The 18,424-nt window shown below is 37.5% G+C and overlaps 1 protein-coding gene across 1 annotated transcript; it reads left to right on the top strand.

Moving 5' to 3' along the window:
* Positions 1–1,350: 1,350 nt before the first annotated feature.
* On the top strand, positions 1,351–16,661 carry LOC148329422 (lysophosphatidylcholine acyltransferase 1). The gene is made up of 14 exons (XM_088307358.1): positions 1,351–1,479; positions 3,142–3,281; positions 3,494–3,708; positions 7,694–7,806; positions 8,950–9,010; positions 9,219–9,277; positions 10,567–10,601; positions 10,713–10,767; positions 10,877–10,959; positions 11,687–11,812; positions 12,038–12,191; positions 12,348–12,446; positions 13,121–13,262; positions 13,408–16,661. The coding sequence occupies exons 1-14, from the start codon at positions 1,357–1,359 to the stop codon at positions 13,638–13,640; spliced, it is 1,638 nt and encodes a 545-aa protein (XP_088163484.1). The 5' UTR covers positions 1,351–1,356; the 3' UTR covers positions 13,641–16,661.
* Positions 16,662–18,424: the final 1,763 nt, after the last annotated feature.

Below are 18,424 nucleotides of genomic sequence, written 5' to 3'. Positions count from 1 at the left end.
TGCAATTACAAAAACATGTGTGAACACATGATGTTGGTGAGAATGTGCAAGTCAATTAATTGAACTACTTCCTTCATGTAGTAAATTTGTCACACAAGACACTAACCAAGCCCCATCCCCTTTTTCAAGTCATTAAGTATTGCACTTTTTCATTTTTTATTTTTGATATTCACACTAGACAGACAGACAGCCATAGATAAATAGACAGACAGACAGACAAACAGACAGACAGATAGATAAATAGATAGATAGATAGATAGATAGATAGATAGATAGATAGATAGATAGATAGATAGATAGATAGATAGATAGATAGATAGATAGATAGATAGATAGATAGATAGATAGATAGATAGATAGATAGATAGATAGATAGATAGATAGATAGATAGATAGATAGATGGGAAAAAATATCTACCACAAGGGGTTGCTCTCCCTCCCTTGTCGGAGTGTGCGTGTGTTACAGTACTTTATGTAAAGAGAGCTTATTGCCACGAGAGGGAAGCAAAGGATTAGTAACAAATATTATGTCGCGGAGTCGGTGGCCGCTTCGTACGTCACTTACTCGGGGATAATGGGGAAAAAGGTAAAAATAGTGTTCACGTGTCCTCATTAAACTCATGGGATGCGCCGTTTTAAAAAATAAATAGCAACAATTATAATAACTTATTTATTGCCTCCCGCGTCCTGTTCACATAAACACACCAGCGCAAACCAAATCGTTATTGCACACCTCACGTATTTAGTATTTAAACGATTTGGATTGTAAAATTAACGTTCGTGGAGCCAAGAATGTCTCGAAAATACTTTGGGTGGTTGCCTTAATTCTCAACTCACCAGGGAGGCAAGGTGGACAAATGTAATCAAATATGAAATATCAATAAAAGCAAATTGGGAGGGTTTCTGGTATTTGCGATTGAACACACAAATCGGGAAACGATCAAAATGTTTGTTACTTGAGTACTTGACACATTTGTGTGTTATTGTTTCCATCCTAAATTGTGGTTGGACGCGTTGAGTGCGCATGCGCAAAGGCAGGGCGGCGGAGTTGTGGCTCCGTTAGCATCCCGAGCTAGCGGATTGCTTCGCACACCGCGCTACGAAAGAAGGCGTCTCGCCGTAAAGATAAAGGCTACTTCAAATAACTCCGCCTAATCCTTGAGCTAACCATTATCCCTCCATGGTGCCCGATAAAGGGAGATAGCGTTAACAACCACGCACTGTCGCTGTAATTAGCCGCCGAGCACGATACAGATTGGGCGAAAACTGCGTTGCGCGTGGAGAGACTATTTCGAGTCATTATCACGTTTGTGTTTTATTACGTGGAGTAGCCTCGACAAATAACTTGTTGTCGGGATGAGGTTACGGACGCGGAGACAAAGTGCGATGGAGGCTGATGGGAAGAAGATGGACCAAGCGCCTCCGTTCAGAAACCCTTTTGTACATGTCTTGAAATTCACTCCTATGGAAAAGGCAAAGGTAACTATTATGCATTCATGCATTTGGATCAATGGACTGCAATGACTGTTTGAGATTAAAGACAAGAGAATAAGGCAAGGCTGCTCTTAATAATAATGACGGCTGTTTTCATTTTTTTGCATGCATGCCAAGTCAGCTGTACGAGTACTAGCCAGTCGTTAGCATTAGCTACTTAAACGTTGCATCCTATCATCCGCCTTCTTTGCAGCGTTAACTAAACTGATCTAAATGAGCCATTTGAATAATTCATTGTTAGCATTGTGCTGTCCAAAAGTGACCAAAACGTAAACAAAGCCAGTTAAAGGGATCTTAAAAGCATGAAATAACGTCACGATTAATAAGCATGACCATCCCACCATGATGGGCCTACGCTTGTTGCGCCTAAACAAATGTTTAGTTTTTTTAAAACACCATTCTTAGATTTAGTAACATTATAATTTTATATCGGAGCATGATGGATTATTTACTTAAGGTGATTTAGTTTCAACGTTACAATAGACCGTTATTTCTACTTTGTTGCTGCCCACATCACATTCAACACGTGCAGTAAAATTTAGGACAGTGACAGTTTTCACACGTTTCAGTAAAGAGGGATCAAAGTTTGGATGGCAAAAAGGGAGGATATGCTAATGGTACAATTGCTTAAACTCACATTGCTCAAGTAAAGTGGTCAGCTTTTGAGTCTTTGTCAAACTTAAATTTTATCCTCACCAAGAGATTGTACCACTGAAGAGTTTTTATGGTTACCATATGAGAGGTCTTAATTTGACTTCAAGATTTGGTTGTATGATTTAACTGTCATCATCTCCATGTTAATTGTTGACACAATGACATCAAGGAGAAGTCTAAAACTAGTACACTTTTTGTATGTATTGATTGTGATCTTCTTGCTGAATTTTGCATTTGCACGGTTTATTTTGATTTGATAAAAATTTGTGATCTTATTTTGGACTTCACAGCTTTTAGTCATAGGACTCTTTGAGAATGAGGTCATTGCATACATCAGTGTTTCCTGACTTTAGCCAAGGCACACTTTAACATCTCATGGCACTGCACCAAGTAAAATGGTCACACAAAGTATTTATTAGAGCTGTTCCCACAGGCTGAAGTCAATATTAAAGTCGTAGCATCTTTACTTTTTAAAAAATGAAAAATCATGACATACTACTATCGATAATACAAATAAAAATCTTTATCGCAGCGCGTTGAGCAACTGGTTAGCACAGTTCAGAGGCTGTGGGTTTGATTTTGGCTTCAGCCTTCCTGTGTGGAGTTTGCAAGTTCTCCCAGTGCGTGCGTGAGTTTCCTCCGCGTGCTCTGTTTTTCTCTCACATTACAAAAACATGCATGGCAGGTTGATTGGACACTCTAAATTGCTCCTAGGTATGAGTGTGAGCGCGGATGGTTGTTCGTCTAAGTGTGCCCTGCAATTGGCTGGCAACCATTACTGGGTGTCCCCCACCTACTGCCGGAGATAACTTTTGAAAACTTATACCTTTGTGACAACTGACGGTTGATAACTATGCTTTTAACTTTTCGTTTTCCTTTGCTGGTATAACTGCCTCAGAATGGTATTCCTCAGACAGATTGTACCATGAGTAACCTTGAATGTTTTGGGTCTGTATGTTTTATATATCTGTATTTTTCTGTCTTTGTTTACAGATGGCAGTTATGACAGTCACGCTATTCCCCATCCGTCTACTCATAGCTGCATTTATGATGCTGCTGGCATGGCCTTTTGCGTTTCTGGCCTCAGCGGGACGCTCTGAAACAACCGTTGAACCCCAGTGCCTCTGGAGGAGGTAGGTGCCCTGCTGTGTGTGAATGTTTGAAGCGCTGTTCACACATGGTTACATGGTTAGCACGAAAAGAGAACCGCAAAATAATGTGGATGGTTAGAAAATCTGCCGAGGTATTTATTGTTGAAAGAAATCATACTGAATTACATCTTCATTTTCACATTGCAAATAAATACTTTTATTTACGCCTTTAACCTGAATCTTCTTGGTTTCAGACTGGTCGACATCATTTTGAAGATCATCATGCGGGTCATGTGGTTTGCGGGTGGCTTTCATTGGATGACTGTTAAAGGGCAGAGGGCATTGCCTGCCGACGCACCCATTCTCACTCTGGCACCCCACTCTTCCTACTTTGATGCCATCCCTGTCACCATGACAATGGCCTCTATTGTCATGAAAGCTGAGAGCAAGGATATTCCCTTGTGGGGAAGTAAGTCACTATCACTGTCACTTATTTTCTTTATTTGAAACCGTTATACTTTGCATGTTTAGGGTTGGGGGAAAGATCAGCTTAATCAACCACAAAAATTGACTGACAAACATTTCTGCCTCAAAACTAGAATTAATAATTGTAAAAGCCCATTTGTGACATCGGAAATGATGTTTGGCCACTTCAGAGACACTTGACACACCCCCATTAGTCATTTCTCAATAACGCTGAGAATACTCGTGAACTCAGTCATTCCAGTCTTGTGCTGTTTTGTCGTCTCGTGCCAACATCTTTGACTTCGGAGGGTGACTTGTAAAATACTCTACTGTATATGCAATATTTTTATCACTTGATGACGGTGTCGGCGACTCTGTCTCACTATCTTAAACCAAGAAATGCGTGCGTGCAGCGGAGTACTTAGTCACATTGCTTAAATGCCAACATCTTTCAGCCTATCAGATAACAGTGATGTCACAACCCTGCTGGGCCTGCGTTTTAAAACCACATTGGAGGAGTTTCTGAAAAATGGTTTCATTGAAAAGGCACGGCCAAGATAATTGTAATGGAAAAGTGACCACTCAAGGTCGTTCCGATACAATGGAATAGCATCTTTTGTAAGAATGGAATTACTCAAAACGCTTGTCTCTTTGAGATTGCAACGACGGTTTACTTGCAAACTTCCCACTGAGCTCTGACACAATGATAAAAGAGGAAAAAAATTCAAACATTAAGTCCCCTCCTCCGCTGTCATTTTAGCCACGTTGATAGCCGCATGAAATCCAACTTCCAAGCTAAGTCTTTACAAGTCACAAACTGATGCAGCCCTTGTTTTAACTAGCAGACAAAAACAGCATGCACGTATTCCATGTGTTTTTGTTGTCTTGGTTTTGGTGTACTCAATTGGGACATGACGTTAGAATGGACAGGAACGCAAATCAAGAAACGCAATTGACTGACTGCATCTGTCACACACAGAAACGGCTAAAGATAGTTTGGGCAACAAATGTCGGTCTTCTGTGGAGCAAAAAATAAAAGATGCCCAAGGTTTAAGGTTACTCCATACCAAATAAAATCCCCAAAATCAAGTTTTATAATTATTTCGAGGGGAGCGAGCGAAGTTTGGCGTCTGGAACGTGTGACAACAAGCCAGGCGGCCAATGCATACATTATTTTGTTTTTATATTTTCTTTTTGTTTAAATTCATTAACCAGTGTAGTATATGCCAGTATAATGTATCCTACCATCGCTTGTCAGAACTCACTCAGTGGTGTTTGTAAACTACAGCTAAGTGAGTAAAATGATTATTATTGTGGGAAATGTGAATAAAAATTAAGTAATAAATGGGCAAGCGTGACAGTTGCCGCTGGATTTTTATTTATTTTTTCCTATGTCCACTACGAGCGGGCCGTCAGAGCAAGATAAACAGCCACGAGAGGCATTTGACCCGGCAAGAGAATGGACAGCAGACCCTGTCATATAGAAAAATTAAGATGCAATAGTTATTCACTTTTATGTTGGCGTCCTCAATCCTGTTCCTTGATTACCAGTGTCCTGCCTGTTTTTCATCTTTCTGCAACACACCCGATTCAAATGAACAGATAATCAGCAAGGTCTGCTGAAGCTAGATAACGATCCTGATCATTTGAAAAAGGTGTGTTGCTCCAGGGAAAAATGGAAAACAGACAGGACACCGGCCCTCGAGGAACAGGATTGAAGACCCCTGCTTTAAAGTAACAATAGTGTTAATATATCCGAGATTTTCCTTTAAAAAAAAAAAAAAAATCAAGAATTCAATGGAATAGTCAATCGGATAATCAATTCTAAAAAGATGTGTTAACGATGGACTTCTATGGAATCAGTTTCAGCAGAACAGTTTGTATGTGCAAATATTTTCTAATGATTTTATGTGGGCATTCTTTTACTTGACTTGTACATTTTAAAGAACAGCATGTATTGTTATCAAGATGCTGTGCTTGGGAATTCTCAAGTACGCCACACTCTCCCAATTTTTTTTCAATATATAAATAAGCTTCCCCCACCAAACCACTTTCTCAAATGCAGCTTCAATTTAAATTCGGTCTACTTGTCAGATTTGTAGGAGGACCCAGAAGCCAATGCCCAAATTGAGCGAGTTGAATCCAGAATAGGCATTAAGACCTGATCAGCCACAGTGACGTGTGCAAAGTGTCTCTTAAGGTTGTAATCCCATTCCATCAGCTCACAGTTGGAATCAATTAATTCTTTGTATTACTGCACTACTTATTCTATGCTGCCCTTGTTCTGCTCATTTTAGTAACAATTTACTGCGTGATGTGATATGTTAAAGTTTTTTTTTTTGTTTGTTTTTTTTTTTCTAAACAAAGGTGTCACGGGCAACTTTGCTAATGCACTGGCCTCAATTTGTCCTTGTTGGCCTTCAAGACTGGTAGTAAATCAATTTATAATATACCATTGTCAAGACCTAATCCTGTCATACAAAACGCAGGAGTAGAAGGACCGGCAGAATAGCTCATAAAATATTTTGTTTGACATGCCCCATGCATACATTTCGACACTGTTTGGAGTAACATATCGCCTGGTTCAAAAATGTGGACAGGATCCCTTCTAGTGAAAGAACAAGACATAAAGACTAACAGTCACCCAGCAACTTTTCATTTGAAATACTTCAGAGGAAGAATAAAACGTCTATGAAGCCATATTTAATGATTGAAGTGTTTAAGGATCAGAACAGACTGTCGCAAATTATATGAATATGTGAAATGATATAGTAAGAGTCGTTTATACGGAACTTTTTTTTTTTTTATGTGATCAATTTGTCTTTTTTCATGTGGTTGTGTTGTCATACATCCCTCAATCTTTACACACACACACGCCTGATAATCGAAATAGGATATATTTATGCACAATGGATTTACCTGAACTTTACTTGAATGAGAAAAGGGGATCAACACTCCCTTGCCAAACTTGAAATGTAGTTTTCCTGAAGCTGAGAGGATAGGGTTACGAAACTCGAACGAAATAAAGTTGTGAGGATTTGTTTAATAAATTATTCATTAAGTGTGTACTCACCGGATGGAAACTTGAGAAGTGTGAAGTCGGAATTAGCGGCAACAGCCAAACTGCCCTCCTACTAGACCGAGAGACTTTAAATGGGATTTTTCACTCTCTACTTTCTGTCCTCTCTCTTGCAGTGTGTGACGCTGTGTGGCTTTCGGGTTATTCTCGCTATGCGCTTAGGAACCTTTTTTTTTTACCAAAAACAAGACTGAAATGACTGTAATCAGGCATTTTTTTGGGGGTTCTTTTTGTATTCTACATATGCTAATGCTAACGTCTTACTAACCCAAACTATATGTTTCAGTTGTGTTTCAGCGATAGCATATAACAGAATCATAGACGTCTAACAATTTTTCACTTCATCTTTGGTGTAAACACTGACAGATGGCGAACACAACTTTACTAAGACTGGGAGGCAGCGCCGGGCGAGTTACACCATAATTTGGGAATGGATTGTGGATGCTTGGGCTAACGTGTTAGCTTATCCTGTTGTTTGAGCGTAAATCCTGCATCATATTTGAGGGGCCACATGACAATGAGACTCTGACAATGACAAAAGGGAGCCTTGGTTGTTAAATACTTCCATATAGTACAACCAAACTAAAATTTGCGCCTTTTTATGCATGCTAGCATGTTTTGGCGTGCATGCATGTGTATTAAGCTAACATGATTTTAATACGCCTGATTTAATATTTGCCTGTCAGAGGTGTCACTTAATATTTCTTTTTGTTTTTATTTTTCTACTGAACTAATCAACACTTTCGTACGACAGTGCTTAAATCTTACAAACACATTTAAACTGTCGTAAAATTGCTCATCTAACAATTTTTCTAATCTCACTCTCGTCTAAGTGATTAATAGTTGAGTCCTGCTAGAGCCTTTGTCATTATTAGTGCTCTCAGCTGTGAATCTATCTTTTTTCCCGCAGCTTTGATAAAGTACATCAGGCCAGTGTTTGTATCACGGTCCGACCAGGACTCACGAAGGAAGACTGTGGAAGAGATTAAACGCCGAGCCCACTCTGGAGGGGAATGGCCACAGGTAAAGGAATGTCCAGAAAATGTTAAACTTGGAGTTCGTTAATGATCACTCTTGACATGTTTCAAACTGAACATCCGTATGAAGGCTCCAGTTTCATACGGCAAAGATACTGTCACTCATCAGTGGAACCTCCAAAAGTGAACAGAATCTGTTCACTGATGCTTTTTGACATGGGGTTTGTTTGAAGCAAAATAAATAAAAAAAGGGAAACATTGCCTTTGGCATTCATTTTAAGCGGTTTGCAGATTAAATTGATGAACAATATCAGCAATATTTTGTTATTGAAATTGTCTCGGTATGGCAGTTGTAATGTTACGATATTATTAGCAGCAAATCTGTTAAAACCCCAAGTGGTTTTCAATGCTTGTTGTTCCAGCACCCCCTGGTGGTTTGTTTATTAGAATTAGAATTAGAAATCCCTTTATTGTCATAGTACTCAAGAGTGCAACGAGATTAGAGAGCTCCCCTCTATTCATTATTCATGCAGTTTAATTTTAATTAGGCGTGTTTTGGCCACCTATATTTAAGATGTAGGGCAACGTAACATGTTTGAGTTCCTCCACAAGCTGACCTGATTCACAATGTGTGCGAGGAAGTGCCTCAATGTTAGGTCAATATCAATCACTGTAGGTAATTTCTGTATATTGAGGTTAACGTTAACTGAACTATTTGAACTATGTGTGTAATTAGGACCACAGATAATTAGCCGTGTATGGGGTATATTTCTATGTGACTGCTCATGTTTATTTCATTTGTATTTTAGGATCTACAGAAACCACTAACGCACACATGCAAACTAACCTGTCTAAAGAAAAAAATGGTCTGGTTATTGCTCACGTGACCAAAATTATGGTCTAAAATTTCCCATAAATCAGTCATACCAATAAATATTTTTCATAATCTCAGTCGAAAGACATCACTTTTCACCCGCTTCATCCAAACATGGCATTGTGGGCTACATAGACCATGATAATTTGTTCTGCTGAGCCAATATGACCATGTGACAAAATAACTCATCAAGCCTGTTACTTGTCAATGCTGTTTATGTACAAAAACACAATATTGTGATTTTTATTTTATCAGAGCTGTTTTCTACAATATCGTGAATTTTTATATCATGTGATTTTTTTTTCTCTCATGCAGATAATGATTTTTCCAGAGGGAACCTGCACAAATAGGTCCTGCCTCATCACCTTTAAACCAGGTAAACTGGTCATCATTTTTCTTGTTCAGCGTCATTTCAGATTTTTCAATAATATGTGAGCATAGATTGAGAAATTGTACTTTTAACTACAATCACAGTATTAAAGAACATTGTGCACATTGTTTTTTTTTTTAAATTACATTCAGAAATGTGAATGTTCTTGGTTTGCAAACCATAACCTTGAAGTGTCTTCATTTTGTTCCTATAGGGGCCTTCATCCCGGCGGTACCAGTGCAACCGGTTGTGATGAAATACCCCAATAAACTCGTACGTATCTTTCAACCTTGGTTATGTTTTACTAAGGTAGAACGAGTTTGATTAATAATAAACTTAATTTTTTTCCTCTCAATTTTACAATGTAATACACTTTTCCTGATACACCTTTCCTGTTTTTTTTTAAACAAACAAACTTTAAATTAATCTGTGTCTCTAAAAACATGATCATATTTATAATACATAAATGTTTTGATATTATGGGTTAGACTTGCGGTAAAATAAAAGCAAGTGAACCATAAATTCATTTGAAATTCTCTTTATTTATCTTCAATTAGTCGTTAATTTCCTAAATACTTGGACGTTTAAGCGTTCACCATCTCAACTTCGCCAAACAAATGTGGTGATAAGTCAGTAAGTCATGAGTCTAATTACAACAATAATACAAACTTCATGAAACATGAGGACGGCACTTGATCTATGTCACCAGAAATAGTATCAAGCTTCTTCCAAGGGCATCTTAGTCCCCAGACCTCGACCCCATTGAGAACCAGTTTAGTAAGCTAACAAGGAGAGTGCAGAGTAGAGGAAGTAGGTTGTTAGATTTAGATTATGCATAGAGGAATGGTTGAATGGTTGCATTTGTTTGATATTGTTAAACATCAACGTGAGGAAACTGCAGGTATTCAAAAAAAGAAGAATTTGGGTTGGGTTTGTTTATCAAATAAGAATGAATCGGCTGCAGCCAGAACCAAACTAAATTTCTCCGTCCATTCATTTAAAACAACACGCATCGACCTTGCTAAATTTTTAGCAAGGCATACTGTCAGCAGCACTCTCTTCCGGTCTGCTGCGCAATTGGCAGTGGATCGTAAACAAAAGATTTGATGGCTCAAATCAGTGACGCCTTTTCCGTATTAACTACAATTGCAGCGTCAACGTTTGCGAATGCGCCCTGAAAAAAAAATCATCATAGATTGGTCATGGGTTCGGACCGGATCCGGACCGCGGTCCGCCATTTAGTGATGCCTGTTCTAGAGACACCTGCTGGCAATTTTTGGACAAACCATTGGCCCACAATCGGCACAATCAGTATCAGTCTGTTGTAGCACTTTATGGTTTTAAATTGACTTCAACATATTAAATTGTAACCTAGCGTGCTGGTTGATAACATTTGGAATTGTGTATCCCTTGCAGAATTGTAATCCTATTTCAAAATTCACATTTTACAATGTCTTAAGTCTTCTGAGATTTAACAGTATTGAACTGTATAAAAAACTCAAACTACGCTGAAAATGCTCTTACATTTTCATTTACGTATCTGTCTATTTTGTCTTCTGAAGGATACAATCACATGGACCTGGCAAGGTCCTGGAGCGTAAGTATTTTGCTTTCACCGTGTACAATATTAAAAAAAAAAACAACAAACCATTAAAGTCTTTTGGATAATTTTCCATTCATTGTGTTAATTTTTTTTTTTTTAATTTAGGTTCAAGATCTTGTGGCTGACTCTTTGCCAGCTACACAATGTCTTTGAAATAGAGGTATGTGATTGATGTCATTCTGTACACAATCCCAGATCACTATGGGGAATAAAAGTGGATGTTGAAGGGCAAGTTACCATAAACATTTAAGTGATTTCTCTTCCTGCAGTTCCTTCCCGTCTATACACCCTCTGAGGAAGAGAAAAGGAACCCTGCTCTCTTTGCTATCAATGTGAGGCATGTCATGGCCAAGTAAGTTTTGAACAGGGTCGCGTTACTGGTTAACTATTAAAAAAAATGTAGTTGGTAACATATACCAAAATATTAAAGTAATGTAAATTGGTTACTTTTATTAATTTTGGATTACTCCAACAACAAAAGTTATAAAAAAAAAAAAAACAATACGACAAAACGATAAAATTGGAATTGTCAACTATTTAGGCATTAAACATGGGACAGCAGCATCTGTACATTATGCGATAATGTGACCAGTTATCCACTTAACTGAAATGAGAATGCTTGTTTGGCTAGCAAGACTGCAGCATCTCTCTCCTCATATTAAAAGTTTTATCATGCAAAATAATCAGACTTTTTAATCAACGTACCTGTAATCGGATTATGGGTTTTATTTCCCGTGTAACTAATTGATTAGAGTTCCCTTTTTTTTTTTTTTTCCTGAATACGTAACTCTGGTGCATGTAATTTGATTACTCTCTCAGCCCCGTTCAGATTTGTCATTTTTTTGTTGTCATGTTTAGTCTTTGTAGTGGAAAGAAGTCCATTAAGACTGAGAAAATGTCTTAATATATTATTATTTAAACTTCATGCAATGTTTACATATTTCTGTTATTTGTAGGAGTAATAGGTTTTGCCTTATTTTCCATTTGATTGCCATTTTTTCCCCACTCATAAGCACTGCAATGTATATTTTGTATTGTCCATACATTAAAGACACTCACCATTGTCTTGACTCTCACAGAGCCCTTGGGGTCCCCATCACAGATTATTCATTTGAAGATTGCCAGCTTGCTATGGCAGAAGGCCTGTTGAGATTGCCAGTTGACACCTGCCTGTTGGAGTTTTCCAAACTTGTCAGGAGACTCGGGTGTGTTATTTAAACCTAAACCTTACGAGCATAGACACAGATGCTATGATAGTCTTTGATGTTCCTGCTGTTGTTGATAATTTACAAGCAATATCAGATGTCTAATAATTAAGGCTATAACATAAAATTCTACATTTCAGCTATCTGACTTATGTCAAATTCTGTACGAGTTGTTTCCTAATGTTGTTAACCACACCATTAATGCTCACCAATTTCTTGTCACAGGCTTAAACCCCAAGACACTGAAAAGGTGCTGCTGGATTATGGGAACAGATCCAGGAAGCTGGAAGGACAGAAGCTCTGCTTGGATGACTTTGCTCAGTTCTTGGATGTGCCCGTTTCAGATATGTTACAAGACATGTTTTCCCTTTTCGATGAGGTCAGCATTTTCTCTGTGAAGAATGTATTTGGATGAAAAAAAATGTTTCTTCATGTTTTAATAGCAATGCTAAGGCATTTGTGTCAATGAAATTAATACAATCATGGACATAATCACTCTTTGTCTTAATAATCTGGGCTACTCTTGCTTTTCCAGCATGACGACAACTATGTGGATATCAGAGAATTTGTGATAGCCTTATCTGTTGTATGCAGACCTTCTGAAAGTTTGGAAACACTGAAATTGGCCTTCAAGGTACGTTCCAATTTAAGTTTTGACACCATCAAAGCACCAAATTGAATACAATTTGTAGGTTTGTTCGTAGACCGAAAAAAAAAGTCTGTGGGGTATATATTTTCCAAAAAAAACTTTATGAACAATTGTTATTAACTTTCTAAAATTAAGTACATTTGTTGCATGCATTAAAATTATGTTTCACCATCGTAAATATGATTTTATTTTCTACAATTTTCATGTTGCTAAAACATAATTTATTTTGTCTTTTTTTTTTTTTTTTTGTCCATACTATGTCAATACTATGTCTTTTTTTAATGCTATCCAACATCATTATGTATTTTTTTAATTCTGTCTTTGGAACAAAGCATACAGATTTTAATTTTGTTTTGTCTTGTAACTGCAAAAAAAATTAGCAATTGAATTCTCTTAAGGGTTTATTTAAAATTGGCCGTGAAAAATAAACATCTGTTGTGGTTCCATAAAATACAGTAGCTTTTATCATATCTGCATTTGTAGATAAATAACTATCAATCTTAAAGCTGAGTGAGCTCTAGATACGGGCCCCATTAGTTTTTCAAAATATATAAATACAAATTTTAAATTGAAATAAATATCATTTTGATTAACTGAATAACAGTTCATAACCGTCAACTAATTTTCTGTAATGTACTGTATATAATGTCACTTTTAAGATGTTTGAGGCCGAGGAGGATGGCGCCATTACAGAAACAGAGTTGGCAATTATTCTGAAGACCGCTTTGGGAGTGACTCACTTGAGTGTAACCTGCTTGTTTGCTGCCATTGACAGTGATGACACAGGAAAGATCACATTTGGTGAGAAATGAAACCCTCTTTCAACTTTTTGAAACACAGTTGAACGTTTGAGCTTGATTTGTGTTTAAAAGTAAAAGCATGCCGCAATGATTTTTTGTTTTTCCCCGATTGTTTTGTTCTTATCCCCCTCTTGTGGTGTCTACAGAGAATTTCAGGAGCTTTGTTGAAGAACACATGGACTTTGCAGAGGAATACCTGTACCATGAAAATTCTGGCCTCCTCAGTGGTACTTGCCAACATCAACACACAAAGTCAAGACTGTCTTTTCACAAAGTGCATGACACTGCCGACACCAAAATAACTAACGGCATCTGCCCCGATTTCAGCCCCAATGATCATGACAGCACAAACCATGAATTCCTTAAGAAACACAATTGAAAGAGTTGAGGTTGCGGTTGTGGAACAACATACATCTCTCCTGGCGAGAGGTTGTTAATGTGAGGCATGCTAGGCGTGGGTTGTATTTTTTTTGTCTTGTTTTTTACTGAAAGGAAATATATTTCAGTAACTTCAAATGAGATGTTTACCTTTTGCTAGCATTGTGGTCAGATGGTTTTCTTAAGTAGCTTTCTACATGATAGCAGTTTTACTTACAATATGTTGATTCCTTTTTCTTTAGGTTTTTTATTTTTTTTATTTTTATTTTTTTTCTCTTTCTTTCTTTTGTAGCAAGGGTTGTCAGAAGTCCAGCTTTGGCTGCTTCAGATACAATGCATAAATACTTGAATGGCACTTATTGAAGGTCGAGGCAATTTTGTTTTTTTTCCCCTCTCTTTTTCTCTTCCAGCTGCATTTTTGAATAGGCTGTGCATGTTTATAGCAAGAGGAAATCAAGCCTTGACAATGAAAGAAACACATTTGGGAAAGTAATGAGTTTCAAATTTCTATTTTTTTCCCCTTTTTTATGGTAGTTGCCTTTTGGCTAGAGAGTGTGGACACATGGAATTTTGGGCAGTATTGTTAAAAGGTCCACCCGAGTTTACCGGTGACAATTGTAGCACTTGAAGCCATTTTACTGCTTCAAGCCAAATTTGAGGTGTACTCGGGTGTCTTGATTGAGTTGGTTACATTTTTGCTATGAGCTTGTTAAATACATATATTTATACAATATTTTGGGTTTAGCTCAGGGTTCAGTAACACAAATGACAAATATACTTGTATGATGTCATCACTTTTTTTCTCTCTTTACTTTGGGGATTGCGCATGTGTTTTCTTTGTATGACATCAGTACTGTTCTGCCTGCGTTCATTCATCCATCTTTTTATTGTCGATATTACACAATTTGGACCAAAAATGTGTTTGGTGATTATGTCACCTGTTATGTCTGTACTGTCCCTTTCAGTCTGTATTGTAATGGCTTTAAAACGGGGAAAGGGACGGCAGGGGTTTAGTTGAGACCGTTGAAAGCACATTTTGTTTTAGTGGCCCAGGTGGATTTTATAACAGATGTCATTTCAACTTCCCTTTCGGCCTTACATTGGCATAATTTTAACCGTCCCTATTCACTTAAAAGCATACATAACTTCCATCATTTGATACGAAAAATATGTTTTTTTCTTTTTTTTTTATGAATTCTCAATACCGTGACCTTGGTGAGTTCGAGGGCCATATGTGGAATCAGCTGCAAGCATCATGTAATGATTCTGATTTTGATCACTGCCTAAAAACAGAAACATATTTTGTACTTAGGCCATTGTTTTTGTGTTTTAAAATATAAAATTAAGATTAACACCACTGTTGAGCAGGTTAAACTTGGAGGGATTGCTTTTCCACAAGCTAAGGAAAAAAAAGTTTTTCCACTGTCTGAAGACCATGCGCATGTGTTTTTGTTATGGCTTTCAGGAAAGCTATATTACACCTTTCTAACCCTTTCAAAGAGTTCTGTTAAGTATTTTGAATATTCCAAATGCTGGGCATTCTGTGAATCTTTGATATACGAATATGATTTTTTTTTTTTTTTACTGCCATGATTATGATCTATGTGATTAATACAGAGTTTATTGTTGATGGAAAAATTAGACCCTTTTTTTTTTTCTCCCCATGTTACACTCCAATGCTGTATTTTTCAACCAGTCTAAAGTTGGGTTATTTTATTCCTATTACTGCTAGTTGGCTGCTCCCAACCTAAATGCAGATTTTGTAGGGAAACCGATAGCCTTCAGTATAACTTTTATGCTTGAAAAGAGAATGTATTGACAATCTTGTCACAATCAGAAGCAAACTGAAATCTTAGTTTAAAAAAAAAAAATACTCTTTTTATCCTTTTGACTTATCCCTTTTCTATGTTGAACTGTGTGCACATGCAGTACATTAAACTCGACTTACTGTGAGTGTACAAATGTGTCAGGCCTTGAGGTGATATATATGCCGCATGACGGGCCGCAAGACACAATCCCGCCATAGTACGCATATTCAAATGAAATGTTGATACTGAATCACAATACTTATAGTATTGCTTTCCATTTGTGTTTTATTCCTTTGGCATATGTTTGCATTTGTGCTTGCACTTTAGTTTTCTTTATTTTGTAAAGAAAGTTCACATACAGTATAAAGCATGTTAAGTTTACTTTTTTATTAGCAATAGTTTTGCCATTGTAGGCAACACGTTTATAAGAAGCTGCACCCGTCCCCTGCATTTTAGTCAAGTTTGGGTCATTTGAACTTTTCGACTGACTTTTCTGCTCTTGTTTTGGATTGTTGAACATTTACAGCATGAGAATGACTGACTGCACAAACTTGGAAACATCTAACAGATTTGAATCAATAGGAAATGTTTGCACCACACAGTGGAAATGTATTTAATGTTAGCGCGTGTTTAATGACACAATTTCCACGTAAATGTGAAGGGAACAATATTCCGTACGTCCAGAGAGGTGACATGACTGTGAAATATTACTCAAACCCAATGGCAAGGACTTAACCTTGAATCGAATGTTTTAAATCACATCAAGTACCCCTTGTGCTTTTATTTATTTCATGCTTAACAAAAAAATACTTTTGGATGTCAAAAAAATTGTATTATTGAGTACATGTTTATGTCATCTGTATTTACACCTGTAACACCTCATGTATACATTTACAGTTGATTCCTCTATTTTTCATCTCGTTGTCCCTCGGAATAACTTGTATTTATGCTGCTTGCCAAACAGTTTGTCCATCATTGAGCCGAAGAAGAAAGATGTTGTGTACTCTTGACGGAGCGATATTGTCTTTCTGATGGTTCTCTGCTCGTGGACTAAACAACTGTTTCCTCTGTAGCTTTACTTCACCTCTTTTTCTATACTCAAGTTTTGTTTTAGAAATCTGTTTTGATGAAGAGTCATTATTGCAAGATACTTTGCATTTGTCTGTCAAGGACTGCTACGATGTAACTTGTTCATCTGACTCTTGGATCTTATAAAAAAAAAAAAAGAAAGACCAGGACTCTTGTCTTTTATAGGGATGCTTGAGTAGAATTTGCCTGTGGTTTCTAAATGTGTTGACTAGCAGACTTTTTTTTTTTTAACACCAACCAACATACCTAAAATAACAGCCAAGTGAGTATTCATTCAATACTTGAGCCCCCACTGGGTTTCTCAGCAGGTAATCTGGACGTTTGTGTTTTGGGGCAATGTTCTAATTGTCTAAAAATGGTGACACTGTCCTGAATAGACAAAGAATGTGTCCCCATTCCTTACCGTTGTCTCGCCCCATTTTACACACATTTCTTGAATTGTGTATTAAACACTTTATGGAGTAGGGGAAAAAAACACGGAGGATTTATGTGATCAACTAAACATTCCATTTGCAGTAGCTACCTACCAATTTGTACAGTTTTTAAGGAAGCATTTTGCAATATTTGTAATATAAATGAAGGCTCCCGTGTGAATGAATGAGATTGCATTCTTTGCTAAAATGGAAAAACACTTGACACCCTGTTTGCTGCTCCTTCCTGCCTCATTTCACCTGCCATTCCTATTTCTCTTGTCCTTCTGCCTTCACCTCGTGTCTTGCTCTCTTCCTCCTCTGTCCTTCCTCTCTCTGGGTCACAGCTGTTGCATTTATGAAAACAACCCACTCGATTATAGTTGTCTGAACCATGGGGGGGGGAAAACTCATACGCCCACCACAGCTTATATCGACCCAATGATTTCTGATGAGACTTGATGGATGATTGTACATTGAGGGTGTGTGGGTGCTTTGGTGGCTGATTAATCATTGTGATTGGTTTGCAAGCAACAGGCTGTCATTCTGAACATAAAGATCGTAAATCTGTTCGTGGGGTTCTGGCCGATTGTGTTATTTGGTGCCGCTGTCTTGTGGTCGAACCAGTAATGGTTAGTTCGATGTGTCAGAACAGACCGTCTAGGTCAGCTGGACATTCCAAGTAAAGACATTTGTAGTCAGCAAGAACGGTAGCGTTATCATAGTTACAAACCACAATTCCAATGAAGTTTGTAAATACAACGTACGTAGATAAAAACTAATTATTTGAAGATCCTTTTCAACCTAATTTAAATTGATACACTGCACAGACAATGTGATTAATGTTCAAACTGATGAATGTTGGATTAAAGGGATGCCACAAACAATTGAGAAAATTGAATGCTAAAAAAAACAACTTTAGAACGTTCCACAGGTTTAACAGGTTAATTGTAAACCGGTGAGTGTCATGGTTTGGTATAAATTTACCAACTGCATGAGCAAATAATCCATCAATTTAAGAACAATTTTGATATTATAAATATTTAGAATCAGGGTGTACCCCGCCTACTGCCCGAACATTGTTGGGATAGACTCCAGGACCCACTGTGACCCTTTTGAGTAGAAGCGGTACAGATAATGGATCTCATCAAAGACTGTGGAGAAATCTTGGCAAGAAACCATTGAATGCCTGCGGCCTTCAATTCCTCAGGCAGCACAGCATTAAAAAACAGCATCATCGTGTAAACGAAATTACCATGTGGGCTCAGAGGCACATACGTTTGTCCCTACATCCACAAATGCAAATTAAACCTAGCATGCAAAGTGAAAGCCTTCTATCTGTGATCTGAACAGTCCACATTTCACGTCCAATTTTTCAGTACATTACCTATTTTCTAACAAGGCGCTGAATGGCAAAATTGACTCCTGGCATGCAATCTATGAATCAACAAATTCATTTCTATTTTCTTCTTTGGCTT

Source organism: Idiotropiscis lumnitzeri, chromosome 10, assembly GCF_059441095.1.
Source record: "Idiotropiscis lumnitzeri isolate Australia: NSW breed Sydney's pygmy pipehorse chromosome 10, RoL_Ilum_1.0, whole genome shotgun sequence".
In the NCBI taxonomy this organism is placed as follows: Eukaryota; Metazoa; Chordata; class Actinopteri; order Syngnathiformes; family Syngnathidae; genus Idiotropiscis; species Idiotropiscis lumnitzeri.
This window is presented reverse-complemented; position numbering and strand designations above follow the sequence as displayed.